The sequence below is a fragment of the Lucilia cuprina genome, chromosome 3 (assembly GCF_022045245.1).
Source record: "Lucilia cuprina isolate Lc7/37 chromosome 3, ASM2204524v1, whole genome shotgun sequence".
Classification (NCBI taxonomy): domain Eukaryota; kingdom Metazoa; phylum Arthropoda; class Insecta; order Diptera; family Calliphoridae; genus Lucilia; species Lucilia cuprina.
Window position 1 is genome coordinate 35,773,108 of NC_060951.1, and position 26,485 is coordinate 35,799,592.

Consider the following 26,485-nt stretch of genomic DNA (forward strand, 5'->3'; position numbering starts at 1 on the left):
ATTTTTTCATTCTTTACATTTAATGAATAAAACAATGACACATTCATTTTTATCCCAATCATAATAAATTCTTTAAGGAATGTAATGTGTCATTTCCACATTAACCCCCTCTTTGTTCTAAAGAACTGATCAGAAATCTAAACTCTAGAATGTTAAGCTTAATCGAGAAAAAATTCTATATAGGGCAGCTTGAGCATATAATAGGTTAGCTATATATAACGGAAGATAGCTCTCTTTAAAGCTGTTTTAGCTTAAACGTGAGCTTGAACTTATGCAAGATATATGTTTTTATAAAGCAGCTTGAGCTCTTAGCAAGAATGACAAATAGAATTTCGAAATCGCATTTAAAAATGTACTTATATATATTTTTTTGAAAAATTTATAACAATGTAAAACAAAATGATTTCAATCCGACTTTTTCACTCAGTAAACTAATTAATATTTGTAGTACATTAGTCAATGTTCTAGTCCAATGACAAGACAATAAGTAGGATTCTATAGTTGAAACGAAAAGTTGACTTTTCGACTTTTTGCATTTAGTTAAATTCCGACACTTTCGGCTTTTCTAGACTTTTCCGACTTTTTTTTGACTTTTTGACTATTTTCGACAATTTTTTTAAATTTTTTCCGACTATTTTATAGTTTTTGACTCTTTTTCCACTTTGGACTATTTTTGACTTTTTTCTACTATTTTCGACTTTTCCACTTTTAGACTTTTTACGACTTTTTTTTCGACTATTCGACTTTTTTCATTTCGTTAAAAGTCGAGTTTTAGACTTTTTCGATTTTTAGTATTTTATTAATAGCCGTCTTTTTCCGACTTTTCTACTTTTTCCGACTTTTCGACTTTTTCCGACTTTTTTTGACTTTTTGGCTTTTCGACTCTTTTCATTTAGTTAAAAGTCGAGTTTTAGACTTTTCGACTTTTAGTATTTTATAAATAGTTGACTTTTTCCGACATTCCGACTTTTCGACTTTTTGACTTTTTTCGACTTTTATTTACAAAGTCGACCCTAACAATAAGTTGTTCTATAGAATAGACGAGAGTCTTTAACAAGACAATTAACTGGTATATACTGTTTCTATACTAGTCCAAAGAATAATTCAGAAGAAAAAGCCTATAAAAAGAGCTCTATAATAGGGCCTTAAGCGAGAGAAGTCTTTATATATAGAACAGATGGAAGTTAAGCATAAGAGAGAGAAAGCTCTCTATATATAGAGCAGCAGAAGCTAACTGATCTTAAGTAAGTTAATTCCAGCATAATATCAAGCAGCTCTAAATGAAGTCTTCCTTTGCTTATGATAAAGCATAAAGAGATAGAGCTTCAGCGTGAGAAGAAAAGTGCACAATCATGAATGGAAGAATTTTCTAAAAACTATTTTTTTTAGAATGCTTCTCTAGCTGGAGAAAAGGCTTTATAAGTGAGAGAAAGCTTAAATAAAGAGCTACATTAAAGGGGCCTTAAGCGAGAGAAGGCTGTATAAATAGAGCAGTCACAGCTTGAGCGAAAAAAAGCTATCTATATATAAAGCAGCAGGAGCTTAAGTGAGAGAAGCATCAGGATCTTAAGAGAGAGAAGGATCTATATATAGCAGCAGGTGCTTAAGCGAGTGAAGGGTCTATATTTAGAACAACAGGAGCTTAAGAGAATGAAGAGTCTATATATAGATCAAGCTGAACCTAAGTAAGATAAGGCTCTACATATAGAGCAACATAACCTAAGACGAGAGAAGGTTTTATATATAGAGCAGCATGACTTTAGACAAGAGAAGGCTCTACATATAAAACAGCAGGACCTTAAGCGAACTAAGGATAATGCTATACATATAGATCAGACGGCGCTTAAGCGCAGCAAGGCTCTATATATAAAGCAGCAGGAGCTTAAGAGAAATAAGGGTCTATATATAGAGCAACGGGAGCTTAAGTGAGAGTAGACTTTATATTGAGTAGCTTTAACTTAAGCAAGAGTAGATTCTATGAAGAGTAGTTTGAGCATAAGCTAGTATAACTCTCTATAGACCAGATTAAACTTTCGCCTCAATAGACTCTATATAAAGCAGTCTGAGCATAAATGAGTGTTAACCCTACTAAGCTAAGCGAGACAAGGCTTTTAAAAGCATGAAACTTTGTAGAAAAGCTTGAAAATAAGAGAGAGTGGATTCAGGAATCAGGACTTTCTATGAAGCAGAGAACCCCAAACATAAAAAACTCTGAATTAAGCAGCTTGTGCTTAATCTAGGGAGCTTAAGAAAGAGATGGCACATATTATCTTACTATTTTTTAAATTCTAAGAATATTTTATTTAAACTTAAATTATCTTAAATTAACTCATTGATAAAACTTAGTAAATAAAACAATTATTCAGCATGAGGAGACCAATGATCCCAATCTTGGATTTCATTATATAAAATTAAACCCGGACTTTTGGTAGAGGAAACCTGTGAAGCAGCAAACAATTCATAATTAGGATCCAATTCACCATTCTTAACGCCACATTCTAAAAGTTTTTTGGCAGCATTCAAAGCCATTTCGGTAGGCAATTTAGCTGAAAAAAGAATAAGAAAAATTAAACCAAAGTAAACAAAATTATAATCAGAGGTTGGCGGCAAACTTACCACTATAATTGCCTATAAAAGCTATACCCGTGCCATTGGTATTATAACCATAGGTATGAGCACCAGCCACACGCCAACCTGTACCCTCATATACCACACCATCATTGCCAATTAGGAAACTGTATAATTAAAACTCAAAATTAAAAATAAAATCTAGTAATTGAATAACTGATAAGCATCGCACACTGATAAGCTCAGGGGGAATTTCCAAAAAAACGTTTTCTTATCATCATCTAAAGTACAAGCAACAAAACTTACTTGTAACCAATATCATTATATTCCAAATCATTGATATGATAATATTGCATATTTTGCAAAATTTCCGAACATTTCAAAAATGTTCTACACTCCTGTGTTACAGTATGATGTATGATCACATATTTAATGGGTATAGGACGATAATCTATTATTTTACTCAATTGACCACCCCATTGACGTTTTAGTTTAATGCGCGGACAGTCGTCGTTGTTCTTTTTTGCAAATCCAATATAAATTATAGAAGTTATAGTTAAAAATATAAAAACTGCTTTATACATCTCAATTTTGCAACACGATCACTGCACACAATAAGTTCTTCTTTAAAACTGAACTGGTGTTAAAGTAAATTTGAGATTTTATAGTTAGTGGCTGTTTTATTGGGAGCATCTTTAAATTATTTTCTCTAAGAGTAGAAAAAGAGAGAATGTATAATCAATATATTATTCTCTTTATGTTATTGTGTTATACTCGTTTCGATCAGAGATGAACTAAAGGTACTGTTTAAAGTGTTAAAATTGGTACGTTTTGTGTATTTTGGTACTTTTGTGAATGTAGTTTAAGCAACAGAAGTCTCGTGTATAGAGACTAAACTTAAGCAAGATCAGCTTGAACTTAAGCGAGATATAAATCTCTATATATTTATATAGAGAGCTTAAGTTAAGAGAAGCTTGAACTTATTTGAAGAAATCTCTATATAAATCAACATGACCTTAAGCATTATAGTTCTCACGCATAAGCGAGAGATATCTCTATGTATAAAGCATCTGAAGCTTAAGCAATATAAATTTTATAAAGAGCTTAGAGAAGACTAAGCTTAGGCGAGAGACTCTATATCTAAGCATGATAGTTTTCTTTAAAAAGCAGCTAGAATTGTCCACATATAGAGTGCCTGAAGCTTAATCAAGATACATTTTAGAAAGATCAAATAGAAGATTAGAACATAAGAGAGAGACTTTTCAATATATAGAGCGTCAGAAGTTTAAGGAAGATACCTTTTAGAAAAAGCATAGAGAAGATTAAGCATAGGCATGAAATGACTCTCTACAGATCAGCTTGAGTTTTAGCAGAAGAGAAGACTCTATATATAGAGAAGATTGAGATTGAACTAATAATAACTCTTTATAAAGCACATGTAGTCAAAGCGATAATTGACTCCATATATCCCCTGGGGGCATGTTACCTTGGTGAAGCCTCCCGGCGAAAAAGAGGTGTTTCCAATACCTCAGTCTGGCCGAGACTATAAATTGGTACAGTCTACTGCCTAGCTAGATTGAAAAAGGTCAAATCGGAGCACCACATAATCTGGTACTACGGTTGTCCATTTGCCCGCAGGACTATGTCCTGGCTGGTCAGTTGGTTGAGGTTCCTTCGGGATTCACGTAGTGGCTGTGGTTTAAACCCAAATTCTCGGGGAGAAAATGTTGGTTTAAGGACTGTGTACAAAGCGGCAGATGCTGGATACTTGTATTCGATCGATTTTGAGACGTCGATCGCTTTATGGGATTGATCTTTATGATCATGACAATGGAACTTATGCGATGGATTATGTGAACGATTGAGAAAGTCTTCATATATTGGAGATTAGTACTGATTTAGTATGCCTTCTTCGCTTTGGGAAATTTCCTCGGTGCTGTTGCCATCTTAACAGGCAATTATTGACTTTGGAATTCCTACTACCTTTATAAAAGAGGGATCCCGATCCATTTCTTGTGTATTTCGGACTACCAAATACGTCTGTTGGTGCTGTTGCCGAATCAACAGAGGCCACCAAGATGCGTGGTTGTAAACGGAAATGATGTTTTACATCTCGAAAGTTAAGCAACGTGGCAGCAATGGTCAGAAATTAGATAGCTCGAGCACTTCAGCAAAGATTGCCACCTGAGTTCTTCATTGAAGAATTAAGGGGCGATTGTACACAGTTGTTCAAGACCACCGTGGGTTAGGGCATCATGCTAGGTGCTCACGTAAAGCACTTCGACATTCATTTGTCTCAAGAGAGAGAGCTTTTGTTGCTTTATAAGAGAAGCGTTATACAAAGCTGCAATAGAGTTCTTCAAAGAGAGCAGCGTTAGCGAGAGGTACATTTCAGAAGAAGCAGATACAACTTGTATATACCTAGATCGGCCCAAGGAGTATATATTATAAGTCGATGTTAAAATGACTTCACCATATTAGATGCAACTTGGATCAGACTTAGTATATGAGAGAGATATCTATATATATTCATATAGTAATTGGTGCGGAAGCAAAAGTAGTGTACATACATATACATAACTGCTATAACTAATTCGAAAGTTGGATTTGAAGGCAGACATTTCTCTGCAACATCTGGAGCTTAATCGAAATATGCTCAAGCTTCTCAAGAGATGTATTGATATTTGTATGTATATAGTTAGTTAGTTTAAAAGGAGGGTGTATGTTTTTATATACAGGCCTATATCGCCCTTTTGTGCGCTCCTTACCTAAGGCTCAGATGCGAATGTAACCTACCGTCACCGGTCTACGAGATTTAGACAGTGGTCACATGTATGTATAAAAGTAGTGGTATACGTTTTACCGCAGTGAGAGATGTCTCTGTTTAGAGCATAAGTGTGAGAGTAATGTTTTAGTTAACCACAAAATCATTTGGTACTTTTAAATTAGTTCCATACTGTCAGCGAAACATTCTAATCTGGCTTATACATACACACACACACAGACTGAATCATACATTTTAAATTCTACTTAAAAATCAACTACCGGGCATTCAGCCAACTTGTGTGTAAATCCCCTTCAAACACAAAGTGTGTTTGTTGTGTTGTCTTAAAAAAGAGCTAAAAGTTAATTCAATTCGATAATACATTGTTATAAACAAATAAAATAATACTCTTCTTATTTTTTTTCACAAAAGACGCAATCAAATTGTGGTTAATTCTTCGAAAAAGGTAGAATATAAAATATTTAATTGATCGTAAAGAATTCCATAAATGACAACAAAGTTCTAAAGTGATGAACGAGTAGGCTTAATGAACAGTGGGAAAAGTAAATAGGATCTTATTTGAATAGATCCATATGCGGGATTTTATTACCGCATATGTGATCGAATAATGATCGATCACGTATGAATTAATTTGGTTCCATATCTCGAAGTATTTATTTAACAAAATAAATGATCGTGAATTTCCATGATATAGTAAAGGGATCTATGTTCTCACTTTCTGCCTTGTAAGGATCTGTAGATGACTTAAGGTTTATGTATTCAAATCAATATGTCATAAAGTATTGATATGATCACAGATTTTCGCAATTATTTTTCAAATATGGATTTGATTGTTTAGGAATCTGCATGCATTTTTGTCGAATTGTGTTTTTTTTGGCGTGTAATACATAAGTTATCAATAGAATTCGATAAATCGACTTTCGAATAATCAAATAATGGACTTTTTGTCGAAAAAGTCGAAGATGGCTATTTTGTTCCAAAAAAGTCGAAAAGTCGACTTTTTTATATAAGTCGGAAAAAGTCGAAAAAAAGTCAAAAAGTCGAAAAAGGTCGGAAAATAGAAAAATGTTGGAAAAGTCGAAAATTTAAAAAAACGTCGGAAAAAGTCGAAAAATCTAAATGTAGACTTTTAATTAAATGAAAAGTCGAAAAATCGACTTTTCATAAAATGCAAAAAGTCGAAAAGTCGACTTTTCATAAAATACAAGAGTCGAAAAGTCGACTTTTCGTCTGAACTATAGAACCCTAGTTATCAGTACAATAGGGTTCTATAAATCAACTTTCGAACAATCGACTTTTTGTCGAAAAACCATTTTGTCGACCATTTTGTTCCAAAAAAATCGATAACTCGACTATCGTCTGTGAAAAAAGTCGAAAAGTCGACTTTGAAAATAAAAGTCGAAAAAAAAATCAAAAAGTCCAAAAGTCGAAAAATGTCGAAAAAAGTCGAAACAGTCGGAAAAAGTCGAAAATAGTCAAAAAGTCTGTTATTGTCAAAAAATCGAAAATAGTCGAGAAAAGTCAAAAATAGTTGAAAAAAGTCGAAAAGTCGGAAAAATTCAAAAAGGTCGGAAAAAGTGGAAAAGTCGACTATTTACAAAATACTAAAAGTCGACTTTTATCTAACTGGAAAAATTCGAAAAGTCGAAAAATCGACTTTGCATAAAATGCAAAAAAACGAAAAGTCGATTTTTAACTAAATGCTAAAAAGTTGAGAAGTCGTCTTTTCGCCTCAACTATAGAACCCTAGTTATCAATACAATATTTCAAATATATATTAATCGAAAGTATATATTAACGATAAAATTATATTTACCACCATAACTTTTACACAATTCCATCTTCACCTCCATTAATACTATTTGAATGGTTGTGATATTGGATAACTATAAGCTAGCGGCCCCTATGCGTTAAATTTTCAGCTGGTTAATTTAGTATTTAACATAACAAATTAATGTTATTAACTTAATGTTAACTTAATGTTAATGATATAATGTTATATTCAACTAGTGTTTAAACTCATGTATACAGTCAAAGGCTGTTTCTATTGAAAGGCATTGTTTGGTATTGAAATGGGAAATATCGGAATTCGTGTTCTCCTAATCCTAGTAATACATGAGTCAAACGGAAAAACCAATCTTGGACTGATTCTACTCTTCATATATAGGCATTAAGCTTCATATGTATATGTCTATGTATATGAAGCTATATGCGATTTTGATACCCTACTTCATATATGTATATGAAGCTTAATGTGATTTTTATACTCTACATCACTATAATGGTTATGCGTTTGTGCTGATGTTTGTAACCCACATTAAAGCTTCCCAATCTGTTCAGAATCTCTTTCTGAGTTGAGTTAGCTATATCCGTCCGTCTGTGTGGCCATGTACGCCACAGGTCTTAATTTTAAAGACAATTTAATGAAATTTGACACATATTATTAAAATCGATCCATAAAATCGCCACATACAACCGTAACCTGTTAGCTATGTCCGTCTGTATGTCTACGCTACAGGTCTTAATTTTAAAGATTTAATTTAGCACATATTCTTCTTAGTGGGCCAAGGACGAAGCCTATTGAAAATTATTAAAATCGGTTCATAACTTTGCCCACATACAATCGTAACCTACATGTAGGACTTTTGAACAATCGTAACCTACATGTACGACTTTTGAAATTCGCAAAACTTAGTTTTACCAACTGCAGATCGGGTGTCATTTGACTCAAGCTGCCATACAAACTCCCCTTCAAAAAACTTACTTATGTCGAATTTTAGCGCTATACTCGTTCTTTCAAACCAGTAGTGAGCGTTAAAGTAATTTTCTGAGGGGGCCTTATATTAGAGGCAGGGTTAACTATGGACTGATCTTCATAAAATTATATTAATATATTTTTGCCCGTAAGAAACTTATATGGAATTTCAGTAATAAACTCTAATTTTTAAGTCAGTAATGGGCGTTAAAGTAATTTTTGGTGGGGACCATATTTGGTAGAGAGAATTTGATTCATATAAAACTTATTTTATTATTATTATTATATGTCGAATTTATTTGCTATACTCTCATTTAAAATAGTATGACTATAAATGCTGTATTTCGTGGAGCCATTTGTATGGGGACTATGCGATAATGTGAACCGATATTGCACATTTTCAATGCCAAACAAAACTTACCTATAAGAAATATTTGTGGAAAATTTCAACTCTTCAGCTCTTTCCGTTCGGACTCTATCGTGCTTTCAACAGACGGACAGACATTGCTAGATCGCCTTAGAATTTAATAAGGACCCAGAATATATATACTTTTGTGACTCTATGATGTGTTACGATCGGAATGACAAAACCAATATACCTCTATCTTTTCTGATGGTGGGCATAAAAATGCATTCATACTTGTTAAATTAAAATTTTATGAGGATGATTTTACAAATCTTTAAAGCATATTGTCAGACTAAAAATTTCAGATTATAGTCTTTACTTTATTCTTAATTAAAATCCTGAGTATTTTCTTTCCTTTGTAGTTGTTTCTACCCGATTTTTCTCGGGTTCTTATTTGGAGTGAAGGAACATATTTTCGATATATATCAAATATTGAAATGATTATAGATTTTTTCTTAATTGGGGCGACATTTAAGGATCAGTAGTCGAATTTTTTCTGATCTTAGATTTTTATTATTTTATCAATTAGATTGGTATTCTCAATTTGTTTTTTTATTTAAGTATCAACGGTAAAGTGGGGCAATATAAGAGGATCTTTAGTCAATTAAAATTTTTTTTTTGAGAATCTTAAGGATTTGAGCATTTTTCTTAATTAAAATATAATTAATTAAAATATAATTAAGCGTATCAAAACATTGATCAGTAAACCACTGTAATGACATTAGAGTTAAGAACTTATCACGCTCGCTTACAAATGAGGAGTTTAATAAGTACTTACTTGCTAATAAGAAGTAAATAAGGCTGCGATAATAGGTCTTCTGTTTCTAAGTTAAAGTAAGTACTTACATATAAAGTCGTTTGTAAGTAATGCAAATGGTATGTAGTAGTCATCGAAAGGTTATTACAATATTTTTATCTAGCTAATGAGATATTATTAAATGCAAAGACTTGCAAGTTTTTCCGTCCATGAAAGTTACAATATGAATCTTGTGAAAGAAGCTAATATGAAGAAAAACATATTCTTGTACTTAAATTACACAATGTACTACTAAAAACGTGTACGTGTGGGAGCTAAGAAGTTAAGATGTTGGAAATAATTTTATTTTTATTAAAGGAAGAAAAAAAAGCTGAATAAAATCAAGTGAATGGATCTAGAAAATGTGCATTAGATTTAAATCTTCCGAAAAAGCGAAACAACTAAATAAATGAAATCTAAATTTAACAACAATTATCCATTAGAGTAAAATGTAAAGGGTATTTCAAAACAGAGTGTCTTATGTTCTTTATTCTATAAAATTATAAATTAACTATATTTCTGACTTTAAATTTGACTATAGTCGGTAATGCGGTGTTGACTTTAGACTTACAAGTAGCTTTTTGACTGAATTATAAACTAGTCTACTGACTGGTTATAGTTAGTTATTGCACTATACCATTGGTAAGTTAATTAGTAAGTTAGTTAGTTAGTTAGTTAGTTAGTTAGTTAGTTAGTTAGTTAGTTAGTTAGGTAGTTAGTTAGTTAGTTAGTTAGTTAGTTAGTTAGTTAGTTTGTTAGTTAGTTAGTTAGTTAGTTAGTTAGTTAGTTAGTTAGTTAGTTAGTAAGTTAGTTAGTTAGGTAGTAAGTTAGTTAGTTAGATAGTTAGTTAGTTAGTTAGTTAGTTAGTTAGTTAGTTAGTTAGTTAGTTAGTTAGTTAGTTAGTTCGTTAGTTAGTTAGTTAGTTAGTCAGGTAGTTAGTAAGATAGTTAGTTGGTTAGTTAGTTAGTTAGGTAGTAAGTTAGTTAGTTAGTTTGTTTGTTAGCTCGTTAGTTTGTCAGGTACTTAGTAAGATAGTTAGTTGGTTAGTTAGTTAGTTAGTTAGTTAGTTAGTTAGTTAGTTAGTTAGTTAGTCAGGTAGTTAGTAAGATAGTTGGTTAGTTAGTTAGTTACTTAGTTCGTTAGTTAGTTAGTCGTTAATAACATCTCCTTTATAAAAGCCCTGTAGCTAAACAATTGAGATCATTGCCACATTATGGAACGTGCCAAGAGATTACAGTTTAATGCTTTTTCTTGCCTTCAAGTGTTGTAGGTTGCTAATAGCAGATTAAAATGCTAAAATATGTTGTGGATAAAAAAAACGATTAATTTGAGATAAAGTATAAACTGTTATATTCAAGCGAAATCATATGCAACGATTTGTAAAAACCAATCTATATAATAACAATCAGACAAAGACATTTCTTGTCTTCATCACATATGAACTGAGAACATTTACCTTATTTTCTATGTATTTCTATTAAAATTAGTAATTGATAGTTTTCTTATTAGATTCCTTTAAAAATCAACTCCCATAACAAGGTTGCAGGGAAACATAGTTGACGTGTAGAATGTACAAGAAATTTGTTAAGGTTCAATTGTATTAACGAAGTGTATTGGATTGCATTTTAAAATTTCATTATTTAGAGTTATTACTTGGTCTATAGTGGTTGGGAATGAAAATATGAAATTTGATCTAAATTTCTTTTTATTTCTCATTTTTGTTTGGTTGCCAATAGATTCTTTATAAAGTTCATTTGTCTTCATGGATGCTGATTGTTGATGTGTTGAGTTCTTATACACTCATGGAAATTTTTATGTGAAAATAACAAAAGTCTGGTTGGTAGTCTATAGACGGGATATAGTCGGGACCAAAGTAAATCTATAGTAGGAACTATCGCCGGGAATATACTTAATTTACTTTATATTTTGGACTATAATCTATAATTTTGACTATAGTTTAGTCATTAGACAGTCTTAATCTATACTATAGTATGGGGCTTGTATTTAGAACTACAGTCGAGTCCGTAGTCTTGTCTGAAGTCAACACTATAATATAGTCTAAAGTCTTAATGATAGTCCGGACAATAGAATGATTTAGACTACATCTTAACATAGAGTCTTGACTATAATTTAATCTACAAGACAAGACTATAGTCTAAACATTATTCAAAACTATATGGGCTATAGTCAGATCTAAACTTTAGTCTGCTGTGGGAACTTTAATCTATTCGACAGTCATGGTCAAGTTGACAGACGACTATAGTTAAGTATTAGGTCTGGACTATATGATCACATATAGGTTTTTTATGAGCGTACATACATTCCCATTCATTTGTTTTCTACATAATTTATTAATAACTTTATTTCGTTTTAATATTTTTTGCTTTCTCGCATACATATGTTACATCTTTTTCTAGAACTTATAGATTGCTACTGTTTCATATTGTCACTTCTTCTCCTGTATTTTTTTGTTGTACCGGTTCTTTGCATTCTTACTGTCAAACCACAAAAATCTTAGAAAGATCTTTCCCCTTATTTGCGACGTATTATTGGAAAGGAATTTAACTACTGTTTTATGATTTTTTTCGTTCTTCTTTTTAAATAAACAAATATGATTGATGATATTAAATAACAAATTCAAATCATTAATAAAAATAAGAAATGTTTTAATTTATTAAGAAAATTCTTCTGGCAGAAGAATAAGTCAATAAATGTTCAATTTCTCATTGATAACATGGGGAAAGATGTTACTGTATTGTAAATCAAAGTTTAATGAACTAGGAGATATTTGTGAAGGCTATAATAAACTAGACTTTAGTCTAGGCTATAGACTAGACTATAGACTAGACTAAAGACAAGACTATAGACTAGACTATAGACTAGACTATAGACTAGACTATAGACTAGACTATAGACTAGACTATAGACTAGACTATAGACTAGACTATAGACTAGACTATAGACTAGACTATAGACTAGACTATAGACTAGACTATAGACTAGACTATAGACTAGACTAAAGACTAGACTATAGACTAGACTATAGACTAGACTATAGACTAGATTATAGGCTAGACTATAGACTAGACTTTTTTAACAAAGCATGAAAAAAATTAGGTTTTTTGATGAACTTTTCAGAGGTTGTCTCGGATTTTTGCTCATATCTCCGTTATTTACCGACCGATTTTGCTGATTTTAAATAACGATCTTCTCGAAAGCATGTCTAACAGAATTATTGAAGATTCGGATCTCGTCGATATCTGGGGTCCTTTAAAAACTGATTTTAACAGACTAATAGACAGACAGACAGACAGACAGACGGACAGACAGACGGACGGACAAGGCTTAATCGACTCCGCTCGATCCGCTAAGGATCCAGAATATATATACTTTATAGGGTCGAAAATTATATTATAGAAATTACAAACGGAATGACAAACTTATATATACCCTTCTCACTAAGGTGATGGGTATAAAAAGCGTTTGAATAAATAGTGAACGGCATTGAGACCTTTGCAAAAATTTATGTCAATATAATGTTTTTTATTTATAGAGGATTTATTAAGCATGAATTTATAACATCAAATATAACAATCTATATTTTATATAAGAACTAGTTTTTTAGGTTTATTTTTTTTCTGACAGAAGAAATTTACATTTTGCCAATAAATTTTTTCTTTTTTGCATTACAAATATATTTCTATTGTAAATATTTCTTTTTTTAGACCATAAGTGCATGTTTTATTTTCATTAATCTCATTTTTAAACTATGTGTGTAGTTTTCGTCTTTTAGTTAAAAAAACACGTACTGATCAATTAAGAACAACCCAACCATAAGTTTGCAACATTCCACACACTTTATAGAAAAGCTGATGATGATTATGAACTAAATTTTCATTAAATTTCCCGAGGATTTTTAATTCACAGTAATAGTTAGTGGAGTAGATATACGGACAGACTGACAGCTTAAACAAGTTATGACACAATTTCAAATTGTTTTAATAGTTCTATATATTATTTTTTATGTTTTGTACTTGCTCTTGCCGCAATAAATTATTAAATTAAACTTAAAACATTTTTTTTTCTTTCTGGAGCATGTTTTGATGATGAGTTTATTTAGTTGAAATTCTTGTTAGGCTTTGGCGAATATTTTCCCATAGTGTAAAAGAGATTTGCTGTAGGATAGTTGATTTCGTAAAGAATTAAAATTTGTGTTAAATGAATTTATTAAATCATTCTCTGTTGGAAAGAAAAGCACTGATTTTAAGTAACTTTTTTAAGTTCATTGTCTAAATGCTAGACTATATATAAGGTATTAGAGTAGTCTAGTCTATAGTCTAGTCTATAGTCTAGTATATAGTCTAGTCTATAGTCTAGTCTATAGTCTAGTCTATAGTCTAGTCTATAGTCTAGTCTATAGTCTAGTCTATAGACTAGTATATAGTCTAGTCTATAGTCTAGTCTATAGACTAGTATATAGTCTAGTCTATAGTCTACTCTATAGTCTAGTATATAGTCTAGTCTATAGTCTAGTCTATAGTCTAGTCTATAGTCTAGTCTATAGTCTAGTCTATAGTCTAGTCTATAGTCTAGTCTATAGTCTAGTCTATAGTCTAGTATATAGTCTAGTCTATAGTCTAGTCTATAGTCTAGTCTATAATCTAGTCTATAGTCTAGTCTATAGTCTAGTCTATAGTCTAGTCTATAGTCTAGTCTATAGTCTAGTCTATAGTCTAGTCTATAGTCTAGTCTATAGTCTAGTCTATAGTCTAGTCTATAGTCTAGTCTATAGTCTAGCCTATAGTCTAGTCTATAGTCTAGTCTAGTCTATAGTCTAGTCTATAGTCTAGTCTATAGTCTAGTCTATAGTCTAGTCTATAGTCTAGTCTATAGTCTAGTCTATAGTCTAGTCTATAGTCTAGTCTATAGTCTAGTCTATAGTCTAGTCTATAGTCTAGTCTATAGTCTAGTCTATAGTCTAGTCTATAGTCTAGTCTATAGTCTAGTCTATAGTCTAGTCTATAGTCTAGTCTATAGTCTAGTCTATAGTCTAGTCTATAGTCTAGTCTACAGTCTAGTCTATAGTCTAGTCTATAGTCTAGTCTCTAGTCTAGTCTATAGTTTAGTCTATAGTCTATAGTCTAGTCTATAGTATAGTCTACAGTCTAGTCTATAGTCTAGTCTATAGTCTAGTCTATAGTCTAGTCTATAGTCTAGTCTTTAGTCTAGTCTATAGTCTAGTCTATAGTCTAGTCTATAGTCTAGTCTATAGTCTAGTCTATAGTCTAGTCTATAATCTAGTCTATAGTTTAGTATACATGTAGACTATATACTACACCGAAAATGACGAATATTTATATAATAAGGTTTTTTTTGGCATTTACTTCTTAATTGTTCCGAAATATCATTATTATTGATCGGAATTTTTTTATGTCATTATGTTATAAATAAACTGTAAAGTTTAGTACCAATGTTACTTTAACGTCATCGTAATGTTAAAACATAAAAATGTTAAAAAATCCAGAGCATTCATTTGCAATGCTTTAATTCTCTTTGCGATATTTCTTTTGTTTGAGAAATTCGTAAACAAACATGGCCGACAAATTTGCAAGCAATAATGTAAGTGTTGTTGTATGTGGGCCTGGTGATCTTATTTCATACATTTGTTTACATTTTGATAAAGCGATAGATTATTGGTTTAAATACTATCTCAACATATGGCGTCTCACCGAACTTTACATAAAAACATGCTAGGCGCACAGACCTCCGTACCGAAAGGTGAACCCTTAGATCGCCGCGGTATATTATAGACTAACTAACTAGAGCTGAACTATAACTGAATTTGAACTAGAACTAGAACTGAACTAGAACTGAACTAGAACTGAACTAGAACTGAACTAGAACTGAACTAGAACTGAACTAGAACTGAACTAGAACTGAACTAGAACTGAACTAGAACTGAACTAGAACTGAACTAGAACTGAACTAGAACTGAACTAGAACTGAACTAGAACTGAACTAGAACTGAACTAGAACTGAACTAGAACTGAACTAGAACTGAACTAGAACTGAACTAGAACTGAACTAGAACTGAACTAGAACTGAACTAAAACTGAACTAGAACTGAACTAGAACTGAACTAGAATTGAACTAGAACTGAAGTAGAACTGAACTAGAACTGAACTAGAACTGAACTAGAACTGAACTAGAACTGAACTAGAACTGAACTAGAACTGACCTAGAACTGAACTGAACTAGAACTGAACTAGAACTGAACTAGAACTGAACTAGAACTGAACTAGAACTGAACTAGAACTGTACTAGAACTGAACTAGAACTGAAGTAGAACTGAACTAGAACTGAACTAGAACTGAACTAGAACTGAACTAGAACTGAACTAGAACTGAACTAGAACTGAACTAGAACTGAACTAGAACTGAACTAGAACTGAACTAGAACTGAACTAGAACTGAACTAGAACTGAACTAGAACTGAACTAGAACTGAACTAGAACTGAACTAGAACTGAACTAGAACTAAACTAGAACTGAACTAGAACTGAACTAGAACTGAACTAGAACTGACTAGAACTGAACTAGAACTGAACTAGAACTGAACTAGAACTGAACTAGAACTGAACTAGAACTGAACTAGAACTGAACTAGAACTGAACTAGAACTGAACTAGAACTGAACTAGAACTGAACTAGAACTGAACTAGAACTGAACTAGAACTGAACTAGAACTGAACTAGAACTAGAACTGAACTAGAACTGAACTAGAACTGAACTAGAACTAGAACTGAACTAGAACTGAACTAAAACTGAACTAAAACTGAACTAGAACTGAACTAGAACTGAACAAGAACTGAACTAGAACTTAACTAGAATTGAACTGAACTAGAATTGAACTAGAACTGAACTAAAACTGAAGTAGAACTAACTAACTAACTTACTTACTAATTAACTAACTAACTTAATATCAAGACTTCGCAAATGTTATCGCAATTCTAACTGAATGTTAACTTCTATTTAATTTTCCAATAAAACTTCACTAACATTAAATTTACAGATGCCCAAACACTGTTAATCTCCCTCCATTCAATGCTCCACTGTTAGGTCTTGTTAACATTCCTTAAATAAAACAAGAGCGAGATCGTCACTGTTAAACTCGTCAAACCAGATGTGTATTTGTTATCATTCGGTGTTAACGACGTCATTTCTAGTGAATTGTTTACATTGCATGCCCAAACGTACAACGGCATAGAACGATTGTTTAACAAGCGGGTGTTTTAATTAATTTTTTTCGATTATTTTTAAACAATTCGTATTTGAATTGAAAAATTATTTTATAACGTGTGTGCGTGAATTTAGCGGTTTTTTGAAGGTTTTATTTTTAATCGGGTTTCGTTTCATAGCTAACGAATTGATTGTCAATCACACGAAGAGTTAAAAAAAGTGTGTAAATAAACAGTGAACACAACTTTCTATTGATACGCAATTGGAATTTAGTGGTAAATGAATGATAAAGAAAAAGAAATATTCGATAAAACGAAGAAAAAAAGAAACAACAAAAATATTTTGGAAATATTAAAATAATAAAAACAAAAACAACCAGTTTGTTTTTTACTACTAATTTGTTAAACAGAAAAAGTGCATAATTGAAAACAAGAGTAAAACAACAAAAATATTTTGAATTTCTTTTTTTCAAAACAACAACAACAAAAGCTCTTTTAATAATTTGTTTACGAATGCAGTTTTCAAAACAAAAAATATAAAAAATTTCCGTCTTTAACCTCAAATGTTTTAAACCAGAGTGATTTAAATAATTTATGTTTATTTTTGTTTTAAATGTTGTTAAACATTTAAAAAAACACCCAAAAAAGGTTAAAAAAGTTTGCTACCGAAAGAGTATTTTAAAACAATCAAGTGAAAGCGTGTGAATTAAAAAGAAATTTAATTTAATAAAAATTTTTGAAATAAAACAACCTTTAAGAAAAAAGTAATTTAACTAAGGAAGTGTGTAATGAAAATAAATAAAAATATCATTGTACAATAATGAATGAAAAAAAAAACATATTATTTACAAATAATCAAAATTTAATATAATAAAAAACAACAATAAAATATTTAATTACAAAAAAGAAATTAATATTGATTGCAAAATTCCGCAAATACCGGAAGTTATTAATTATTTAATTAATTGTTTACTAAAGCAAAGTGTAACGAAAATTTCATTAAACAAAAATATAAAGTCATTAATCATCGATAATTAAAAATTTAAAAAAAATTTTGCTTTTCAAAATAAGTTTGTAATGTTGGATTTCTTGCTTTAAATTCTTCCTGTAGACATTTGACATTTGTTTTAGTTGAGCTTGCTTGTTCAACACCTCAATTAACCTGTTACATCCTGTAAATTCCTGTTTGGTGTTTTTGTGGTTTCGTAGTAGTTGGAATCCTTAAAAAAATCCAACACTTAATCTTCATTACCTTTAGCAGCAGTTAAGTGGATTATTTGTATATGTTTTAGAAAAATATAGGTGAGTGAAAAAATTTAAATCGTTTAAGAATTTTTTTTCAATAGTGAACTTTTGGACATCACTAGAACTTTACTATAACTGGACTATAATAAGACTAGAACAGAACTGGAACAGAACAACTAGAACTAGAACTGAATTAGAACTGAACTAGAACTGAACTAGAACTGAACTAGAACTGAACTAGAACTGAACTAGAACTGAACTAGAACTGAACTAGAACTGAACTAGAACTGAACTAGAACTGAACTAGAACTGAACTAGAACTGAACTAGAACTGAACTAGAACTGAACTAGAACTGAACTAGAACTGAACTAGAACTGAACTAGAACTGAACTAGAACTGAACTAGAACTGAACTAGAACTGAACTAGAACTGAACTAGAACTGAACTAGAACTGAACTAGAACTGAACTAGAACTGAACTAGAACTGAACTAGAACTGAACTAGAACTGAACTAGAACTGAACTAGAACTGAACTAGAACTGAACTAGAACTGAACTAGAACTGAACTAGAACTGAACTAGAACTGAACTAGAACTGAACTAGAACTGAACTAGAACTAGAACTGAACTAGAACTGAACTAGAACTGAACTAGAACTGAACTAGAACTAGAACTGAACTAGAACTGAACTAGAACTGAACTAGAACTGAACTAGAACTGAACTAGAACTGAACTAGAACTGAACTAGAACTGAACTAGAACTGAACTAGAACTGAACTAGAACTAGAACTGAACTAGAACTGAACTAGAACTGAACTAGAACTGAACTAGAACTGAACTAGAACTAGAACTGAACTAGAACTGAACTAGAACTGAACTAGAAATGAACTAGAACTGAACTAGAACTGAACTAGAACTGAACTAGAACTGAACTAGAACTGAACTAGAACTGAACTAGAACTGAACTAGAACTGAACTAGAACTGAACTAGAACTGAACTAGAACTGAACTAGAACTGAACTAGAACTGAACTAGAACTGAACTAGAACTGAACTAGAACTGAACTAGAACTGAACTAGAACTGAACTAGAACTGAACTAGAACTGAACTAGAACTGAACTAGAACTGAAGTAGAACTGAACTAGAACTGAACTTGAACTGAACTAGAACTGAACTAGAACTGAACTAGAACTGAACTAGAACTGAACTAGAACTGAACTAGAACTGAACTAGAACTGAACTAGAACTGAACTAGAACTGAAATAGAACTGAACTAGAACTGAACTAGAACTGAACTAGAACTGAACTAGAACTGAACTAGAACTAAACTAGAACTGAACTAGAACTGCACTAGAACTGAACTAGAACTGAACTTGAACTGAACTAGAACTGAAGTAGAACTAAACTAAAAGTAGAAAATTTAAACAATTTCGATTCGCTCCTAATAATTGAACTTTCTGCCTGCCAATTATTAAGCAGTTAAACATTTGATTTTAGTCTTACTTTGTAATTTTTTCAATTTAGTATCACCAAAAAAACTGATATAAATCGTTAGCTTAAAAAATCAATTTAAAATTTTTGCACAACATCCGATTTAGTTGATTTATTATCATGTCTCCTTTCATGCGTAAGATAACAAAATATCCAATTACAAGTTAGCGGGTTTCAAGCTACTACAATTTTGGTCAGAAAGTTGTAACAACTTTTTCAAATGACAAATATTTCAAATATACACAAATAATATGATTTTCCCCAAAGGAAGGATTTTGTTGGTGACTAACAAAACCAAACCCAAGATGTCAAAACTTCAACTATGCGCATTAAATTGACAAGTTTCTTTTTATCAATTATAGGATACGATATATCTAAGTTTCTATCCAATTGTTGTCTAGTATGGTCGTTTTTTATTATTTTTAAAACAACAGGTGAAAATCGTTTGCGTATTTTCATGAGTAGTTTTTTTCCGCCATATTTTTATCTTTTTAAAGCAACAGGTTGCTTATTTTTGTCTGTGAAACTAAAAATAATTCAAGAAAAGTGTGTAAAAATACTGAGGAGTACAAAATGATGTCTAGTAAATGACTTTTGTGCTGCATTAATGCTGAAAAGTGGTTTCGGTAGTCAATTATTGGGGACATTGAGCGCGTCAGTTTCTCGTATCGATAGTTATGCTGTTTAAAAACTTTAAGAAGTGCTGTGTGTATGAATTTATTTATGGACATAATCATTATGATGTATTGGAGCATTTGTTGTTGGGTTGTTTAAAAAACACTATTCAATAGTAATGGAAAGTTTGTCAAAACAGACGGGTTTCAACGCATGTTTTACAAAGTTTGATAAAATAATTAATTTAATTTTACATTATATAGTTCAGTTCTAGTTAAGTTCTAGTTCAGTTCTAGTTCAGTTCTAGTTCAGTTCTAGTTCAGATCTAGTTCAGTTCTAGTTCAGTTCTAGTTCAGTTCTAGGTCAGTTCTAGTTCAGTTTTAGTTCAGTTCTAGTTCAGTTCTAGTTCAGTTCTAGTTCAGTTCTAGTTCAGTTCTAGTTCAGTTCTAGTTCAGTTCTAGTTCAGTTCTAGTTCAGTTCTAGTTCAGTTCTAGTTCAGTTCTAGTTCAGTTCTAGTTCAGTTCTAGTTCAGTTCTAGTTCAGTTCTAGTTCAGTTCTAGTTCAGTTCTAGTTCAGTTCTAGTTCAGTTCTAGTTCAGTTCTAGTTCAGTTCTAGTTCAGTTCTAGTTCAGTTCTAGTTCAGTTCTAGTTCAGTTCTAGTTCAGTTCTAGTTCAGTTCAAGTTCAGTTCTAGTTCAGTTCTAGTTCAGTTCTAGTTCAGTTCTAGTTCAGTTCTAGTTCAGTTCTAGTTCAGTTCTAGTTCAGTTCTAGTTCAGTTCTAGTTCAGTTCTAGTTTAGTTCTAGTTCAGTTCTAGTTCAGTTCTAGTTCAGTTCTAGTTCAGTTCTAGTTCAGTTTCTAGTTCAGTTCTAGTTCAGTTCTAGTTCAGTTCTAGTTCAGTTCTAGTTCAGTTCTAGTTCAGTTCTGTTCAGTTCTAGTTCAGTTCTAGTTCAGTTCTAGTTCAATTCTAGTTCAGTTCTAGTTCAGTTCTAGTTCAGTTCTAGTTCAGTTCTAGTTCAGTTCTAGTTCAGTTCTAGTTCAGTTCTAGTTCAGTTCTAGTTCAGTTCTAGTTCAGTTCTAGTTCAGTTCTAGTTCAGTTCTAGTTCAGTTCTAGTTCAGTTCTAGTTCAGTTCTAGTTCAGTTTCTAGTTCAGTTCTAGTTCAGTTCTAGTTCAGTTCTAGTTCAGTTCTAGTTCAGTTCTAGTTCAGTTCTAGTTCAGTTCTAGTTCAGTTCTAGTTCAGTTCTAGTTCAGTTCTAGTTCAGTTCTAGTTCAGTTCTAGTTCAGTTCTAGTTCAGTTCTAGTTCAGTTCTAGTTCAGTTCTAGTTCAGTTCTAGTTCAGTTCTGGTTCAGTTCTAGTTCAGTTCTAGTTCAGTTCTAGTTCAGTTCTAGTTCAGTTCAGTTCTAGTTTTAGTTTAGTTCAGTTCAGTTCTAGTTCTAGTTCTAGTTCAGTTCTAGTTCTAGTTTTAGTTCAGTTATAGTTTTAATTAAGTTTTAGTTCAGTTCTAGTTCATTTCTACTTCGGGCCTAGTTCACTTTCTCATGGACCGTGGTAAATCAAATTTGTATTAGAAATTTTTAAAGAATTACCAACATTTTAATAATTTCGTTCAACGAATCAAAAAGTTAAATTTTAAAAAGTATTTTTTCAAGTCTCTAATATCTCTGCATGATTTCTAAACTGTAAAATATTCAAAACTATTTATGTAAAATATTTTCAAATACTTTGTTGCCGTAAACACTTTGTAATTTAATAAGTTTTAAATTAACCAAATTTCAGTATGTATTACTTGTACACGAGTACAAAAAAACCTGACTTGTGGTAGTCATAAAACTTATATACAACTTCGAGTAATTGAAATATTTTTGATTTGGACTTTCACAATACAATAACATTATTGAACACAAAATGCGTGTAACTGCTTATACTTACTGTACTGGAATCTTTTGCAGTATTATCATTATCTTGTACTTTCGTATATTTTTTATTTAAAATGAGTAAACAATAGTCTTTTATTAATAAAACATTTTTATATTAAACTTAACAGAAACAATTTTGCAGATTTTTTGTAGTTTTTTCAAGTCATTGTGAGTTTTGTTTTATTTTGTTTCAACTTGCGTTTTTTCAAGTGTTTTGTGGCGGTTGAGATTTTGACATTGAAATTTGAAACTCAAGTGTTTTGGAATTATTGTTATTATTATGTTTGTTTTTTTTTCTATTTTGTTTTTAGTTACCATCTATGATGCCAGTATAATTGTATGACAATTAAAACTTGTTAAAAGCTATCGTTTTTATTTTTGTTTCAAACTTTAATAACATTTTTTAGTTAATGAGATTTTTTAAGTTTTATTTTCATTATAATGACATGATTTGTTGTGAAGTAGGGGAAGTAAGATTTTGAAAAAATTTTTTAATATTTTTCTAGTTCAGTTCATGTTAATTTCTAGTTCAGTTCTATTTCAGTTCTAGTTCAGTTCTAGTTCAGTTCTAGTTCAGTTCCAGTTCATTTCTAGTTCAGTTCTAGTTCAGTTCTAGTTCAGTTCTAGTTCAGTTCTAGTTCAGTTCTAGTTCAGTTCTAGTTCAGTTCTAGTTCAGTTCTAGTTCAGTTCTAGTTCAGTTCTAGTTCAGTTCTAGTTCAGTTCTAGTTCAGTTCTAGTTCAGTTCTAGTTCAGTTCTAGTTCAATTCTAGTTCAGTTCTAGTTCAGTTCTAGTTCATTTCTAGTTCAGTTCTAGTTCAGTTCTAGTTCAGTTCTAGTTCAGTTCTAGTTCAATTCTAGTTCAGTTCTAGTTCAGTTCTAGTTCAGTTCTAGTTCAGTTCTAGTTCAGTTCTAGTTCAGTTCTAGTTCAGTTCTAGTTCTAGTTCAGTTCTAGTTCAGTTCTAGTTCAGTTCTAGTTCAGTTCTAGTTCAGTTCTAGTTCAGTTCTAGTTCAGTTCTAGTTCAGTTCTAGTTCAGTTCTAGTTCAGTTCTAGTTCAGTTCTAGTTCAGTTCTAGTTCAGTTCTAGTTCAGTTCTAGTTCAGTTCTAGTTCAGTTCTAGTTCAGTTCTAGTTCAGTTCTAGTTCAGTTCTAGTTCAGTTCTAGTTCAGTTCTAGTTCAGTTCTAGTTCAGTTCTAGTTCTAGTTCAGTTCTAGTTCAGTTCTAGTTCAGTTCTAGTTCAGTTCTAGTTCAGTTCTAGTTCAGTTCTAGTTCAGTTCTAGTTCAGTTCTAGTTCAGTTCTAGTTCAGTTCTAGTTCAGTTCTAGTTCAGTTCTAGTTCAGTTCTAGTTCAGTTCTAGTTCAGTTCTAGTTCAGCTCTAGTTCAGTTCTAGTTCGGTTCTAGTTCAGTTCTAGTTCAGTTCTAGTTCAGTTCTAGTTCAGTTCTAGTTCAGTTCTAGTTCAGTTCTAGTTCAGTTCTAGTTCAGTTCTAGTTCAGTTCTAGTTCAGTTCTAGTTCAGTTCTAGTTCAGTTCTAGTTCAGTTCTAGTTCAGTTCTAGTTCAGTTCTAGTTCAGTTCTAGTTCAGTTCTAGTTCAGTTCTAGTTCAGTTCTAGTTCAGTTCTAGTTCAGTTCTAGTTCAGTTCTAGTTCAGTTCTAGTTCAGTTCTAGTTCAGTTCTAGTTCAGTTCTAGTTCAGCTCTAGTTCAGTCTAGTTCGGTTCTAGTTCAGTTCTAGTTCAGTTCTAGTTCAGTTCTAGTTCAGTTCTAGTTCAGTTCTAGTTCAGTTCTATTCAGTTCTAGTTCAGTTCTAGTTCAGTTCTAGTTCAGTTCTAGTTCAGTTCTAGTTCAGTTCTAGTTCAGTTCTAGTTCAGTTCTAGTTCAGTTCTAGTTCAGTTCTAGTTCAGTTCTAGTTCAGTTCTAGTTCAGTTCTAGTTCGGTTCTAGTTCAGTTCTAGTTCAGTTCTAGTTCAGTTCTAGTTCAGTTCTAGTTCAGTTCTAGTTCAGTTCTAGTTCAGTTCTAGTTCAGTTCTAGTTCAGTTCTAGTTCAGTTCTAGTTCAGTTCTAGTTCAGTTCTAGTTCAGTTCTAGTTCAGTTCTAGTTCAGTTCTAGTTCAGTTCTAGTTCAGTTCTAGTTCAGTTCTAGTTCAGTTCTAGTTCAGTTCTAGTTCAGTTCTAGTTCAGTTCTAGTTCAGCTCTAGTTCAGTTCTAGTTCAGTTCTAGTTCAGTTCTAGTTCAGTTCTAGTTCAGTTCTAGTTCAGTTCTAGTTCAGTTCTAGTTCAGTTCTAGTTCAGTTCTAGTTCAGTTCTAGTTCAGTTCTAGTTCAGTTCTAGTTCAGTTCTAGTTCAGTTCTAGTTCAGTTCTAGTTCAGTTCTAGTTCAGTTCTAGTTCAGTTCTAGTTCAGTTCTAGTTCAGTTCTAGTTCAGTACTAGTTCAGTTCTAGTTCAGTTCTATGTCAGTTCTAGTTCAGTTCTAGTTCAGTTCTAGTTCAGTTCTAGTTCAGTTCTAGTTCAGTTCTAGTTCAGTTCTAGTTCAGTTCTAGTTCAGTTCTAGTTCAGTTCTAGTTCAGTTCTAGTTCAGTTCTAGTTCAGTTCTAGTTCAGTTCTAGTTCAGTTCTAGTTCAGTTCTAGTTCAGTTCTAGTTCAGTTCTAGTTCAGTTCTAGTTCAGTTCTAGTTCAGTTCTAGTTCAGTTCTAGTTCAGTTCTAGTTCAGTTCTAGTTCAGTTCTAGTTCAGTTCTAGTTCAGTTCTAGTTCAGTTCTAGTTCAGTTCTAGTTCGGTCTAGTTCGGTTCTAGTTCAGTTTTAGTTCATTTCTAGTTCAGTTCTAGTTCAGTTCTAGTTCAGTTCTAGTTCAGTTCTAGTTCAGTTCTAGTTCAGTTCTAGTTCAGTTCTAGTTCAGTTCTAGTTCAGTTCTAGTTCAGTTCTAGTTCAGTTCTAGTTCAGTTCTAGTTCAGTTCTAGTTCAGTTCTAGTTTAGTTCTAGTTCAGTTCTAGTTCAGTTCTAGTTCAGTTCTAGTTCAGTTCTAGTTCAGTTCTAGTTCAGTTCTAGTTCAGTTCTAGTTCAGTTCTAGTTCAGTTCTAGTTCAGTTCTAGTTCAGTTCTAGTTCAGTTCTAGTTCAGTTCTAGTTCAGTTCTAGTTCAGTTCTAGTTCAGTTCTAGTTCAGTTCTAGTTCAGTTCTAATAATATTAATAGTTTTTAGTTCATCTCGAACGAGTATTTGTTTCCAATTTTAAAAGTGTTTATAGGCAGACTTCCCCTTTTCGTAGTATATCTGATATTTTTGTAAGTTTATCTTTAAACTGACAACGTTTTGTCATTAATTTATACTAAAATTAAGTATCATGGCTAAAGCGGGTGTTGAAGTTTTCAATCGTCAGTCATTGTAACTTTGCAACATGACAACAAGTGTTAATGACATTATATTGTGTAAAACTAAAATGAAAATATTTTACTATTTTTGATTTAATTTTTTTTTTTTTTCATTTCGTATGTCTTTCTATGTATGGAAAAACAAACACAAATCACTCAAATTAGAGTTTATGACCAAAAAAATTATAACGATAATTATTTTTTGTTTTCAAGTCTAAGTTATATTTGGTATTAAAAGAAACAAAAGGCGAATAGTTAAAGCTACAATTAAGTCAAGGTAAAATGCTGGTAATAAAACAGAAAATGTAATTTAAAAAATAAAAATGTTTTTAAATAAGGTATTAAGTTAACATGTTAGATTTCTACATAAAAAAGAAACTTTTAATTTTCTTCTAATTGTTAAAGATTTTATTTTTTCATAAAAAAATATTTAAAAAATTTCCCAAATACTCGTCATAGGAAATCAGCAATTAAGCGTGTGATTGTTTTAACACATAACCGATCTTTGTTGGCAACACAAAAAGAGAACAATCAAGTTGATGATCATTATATATTGCGCAAAACTTCTTGCTAACGTTGGTTTGACCACTTTTCTCGAGTCACTGCTTTATATCATGGAAAAACAAAAGAATGAAATAAAAAGATCAAAACAGAACAGAATTAACAATTTAGCAAAAAAAAAAAATACATCTTGTATCTCGAATTACCGGGCAGCAGCATACAAATTTAACTAGAGACAATAAGTCCAAGTTGATTTTTTGATCTCTGTTTTGGTAGTTGTGTTTGTTGCTGGTTTGCTGCGATGTTGCGTTGTTGTTGACCTCAAAACCGAAAAAATGTACAAAGTAATTTTAAGTCAAGACAACGACGTTGTTGATGACCACAATCTGAAAGAAAAAAAAATATATAAACAGACAACAAAAACATATGCAACATGTACTAGAATGTGTTTACAACAAACTCACATGTGCTGAGGTTGAATATGCGGAAAATATTTTTAAAGATACACTGAGAAAAATTAAAAATAAAATGTTTAAATAAATAATTTCGTAAAAACTGAACTAGTTCTGTTCTAATTGTGTTCTAGTTGTGTTCTAGTTATGTTTTAGTTCTGTTTTAGTTCTGTTCTAGTTCTGTTCTGTTCTAGTTATCTTCTAGTTATGTTTTAGTTCTGTTTTAGTTCTGTTCTAGTTCTGTTCTGTTCTAGTTATCTTCTGTTCTAGTTCTGTTCTAGTTCTGTTCTAGTTCCGTTCTAGTTCCGTTCTAGTTCTGTTCTAGTTCTGTTCTAGTTCTGTTCTAGTTCTGTTCTAGTTCTGTTCT

The 26,485-nt window shown here is 31.7% G+C and overlaps 2 protein-coding genes across 4 annotated transcripts in view; one reads left to right on the forward strand and one right to left on the reverse strand.

Annotated features, from left to right (window-relative positions):
* LOC111686324 overlaps nt 1–26,485 on the forward strand; it is a 132,607-nt gene that overhangs the window by 27,790 nt on the left and 78,332 nt on the right. The window contains exon 1 of one of the 3 annotated variants that reach the window (XM_046946211.1): nt 17,423–17,847. The exons of 1 other annotated variant lie outside the window; for it this stretch is intronic. The gene's annotated coding sequence lies outside the window, so the exon portion shown is untranslated. Of the gene's footprint in view, nt 1–17,422; nt 17,848–26,485 lie in introns of those variants that run through there. One more of the 3 variants, XM_046946213.1, reaches the window with a different exon arrangement.
* On the reverse strand, nt 2,276–3,210 carry LOC111688318 (peptidoglycan-recognition protein SA). The gene is made up of 3 exons (XM_023450805.2): nt 2,875–3,210; nt 2,617–2,735; nt 2,276–2,546 (listed from the first exon to the last, which is right to left on the reverse strand). Exons 1-3 carry the CDS (start codon nt 3,150–3,152, stop codon nt 2,359–2,361), a joined length of 585 nt encoding a protein of 194 aa, XP_023306573.1. The 5' UTR covers nt 3,153–3,210; the 3' UTR covers nt 2,276–2,358.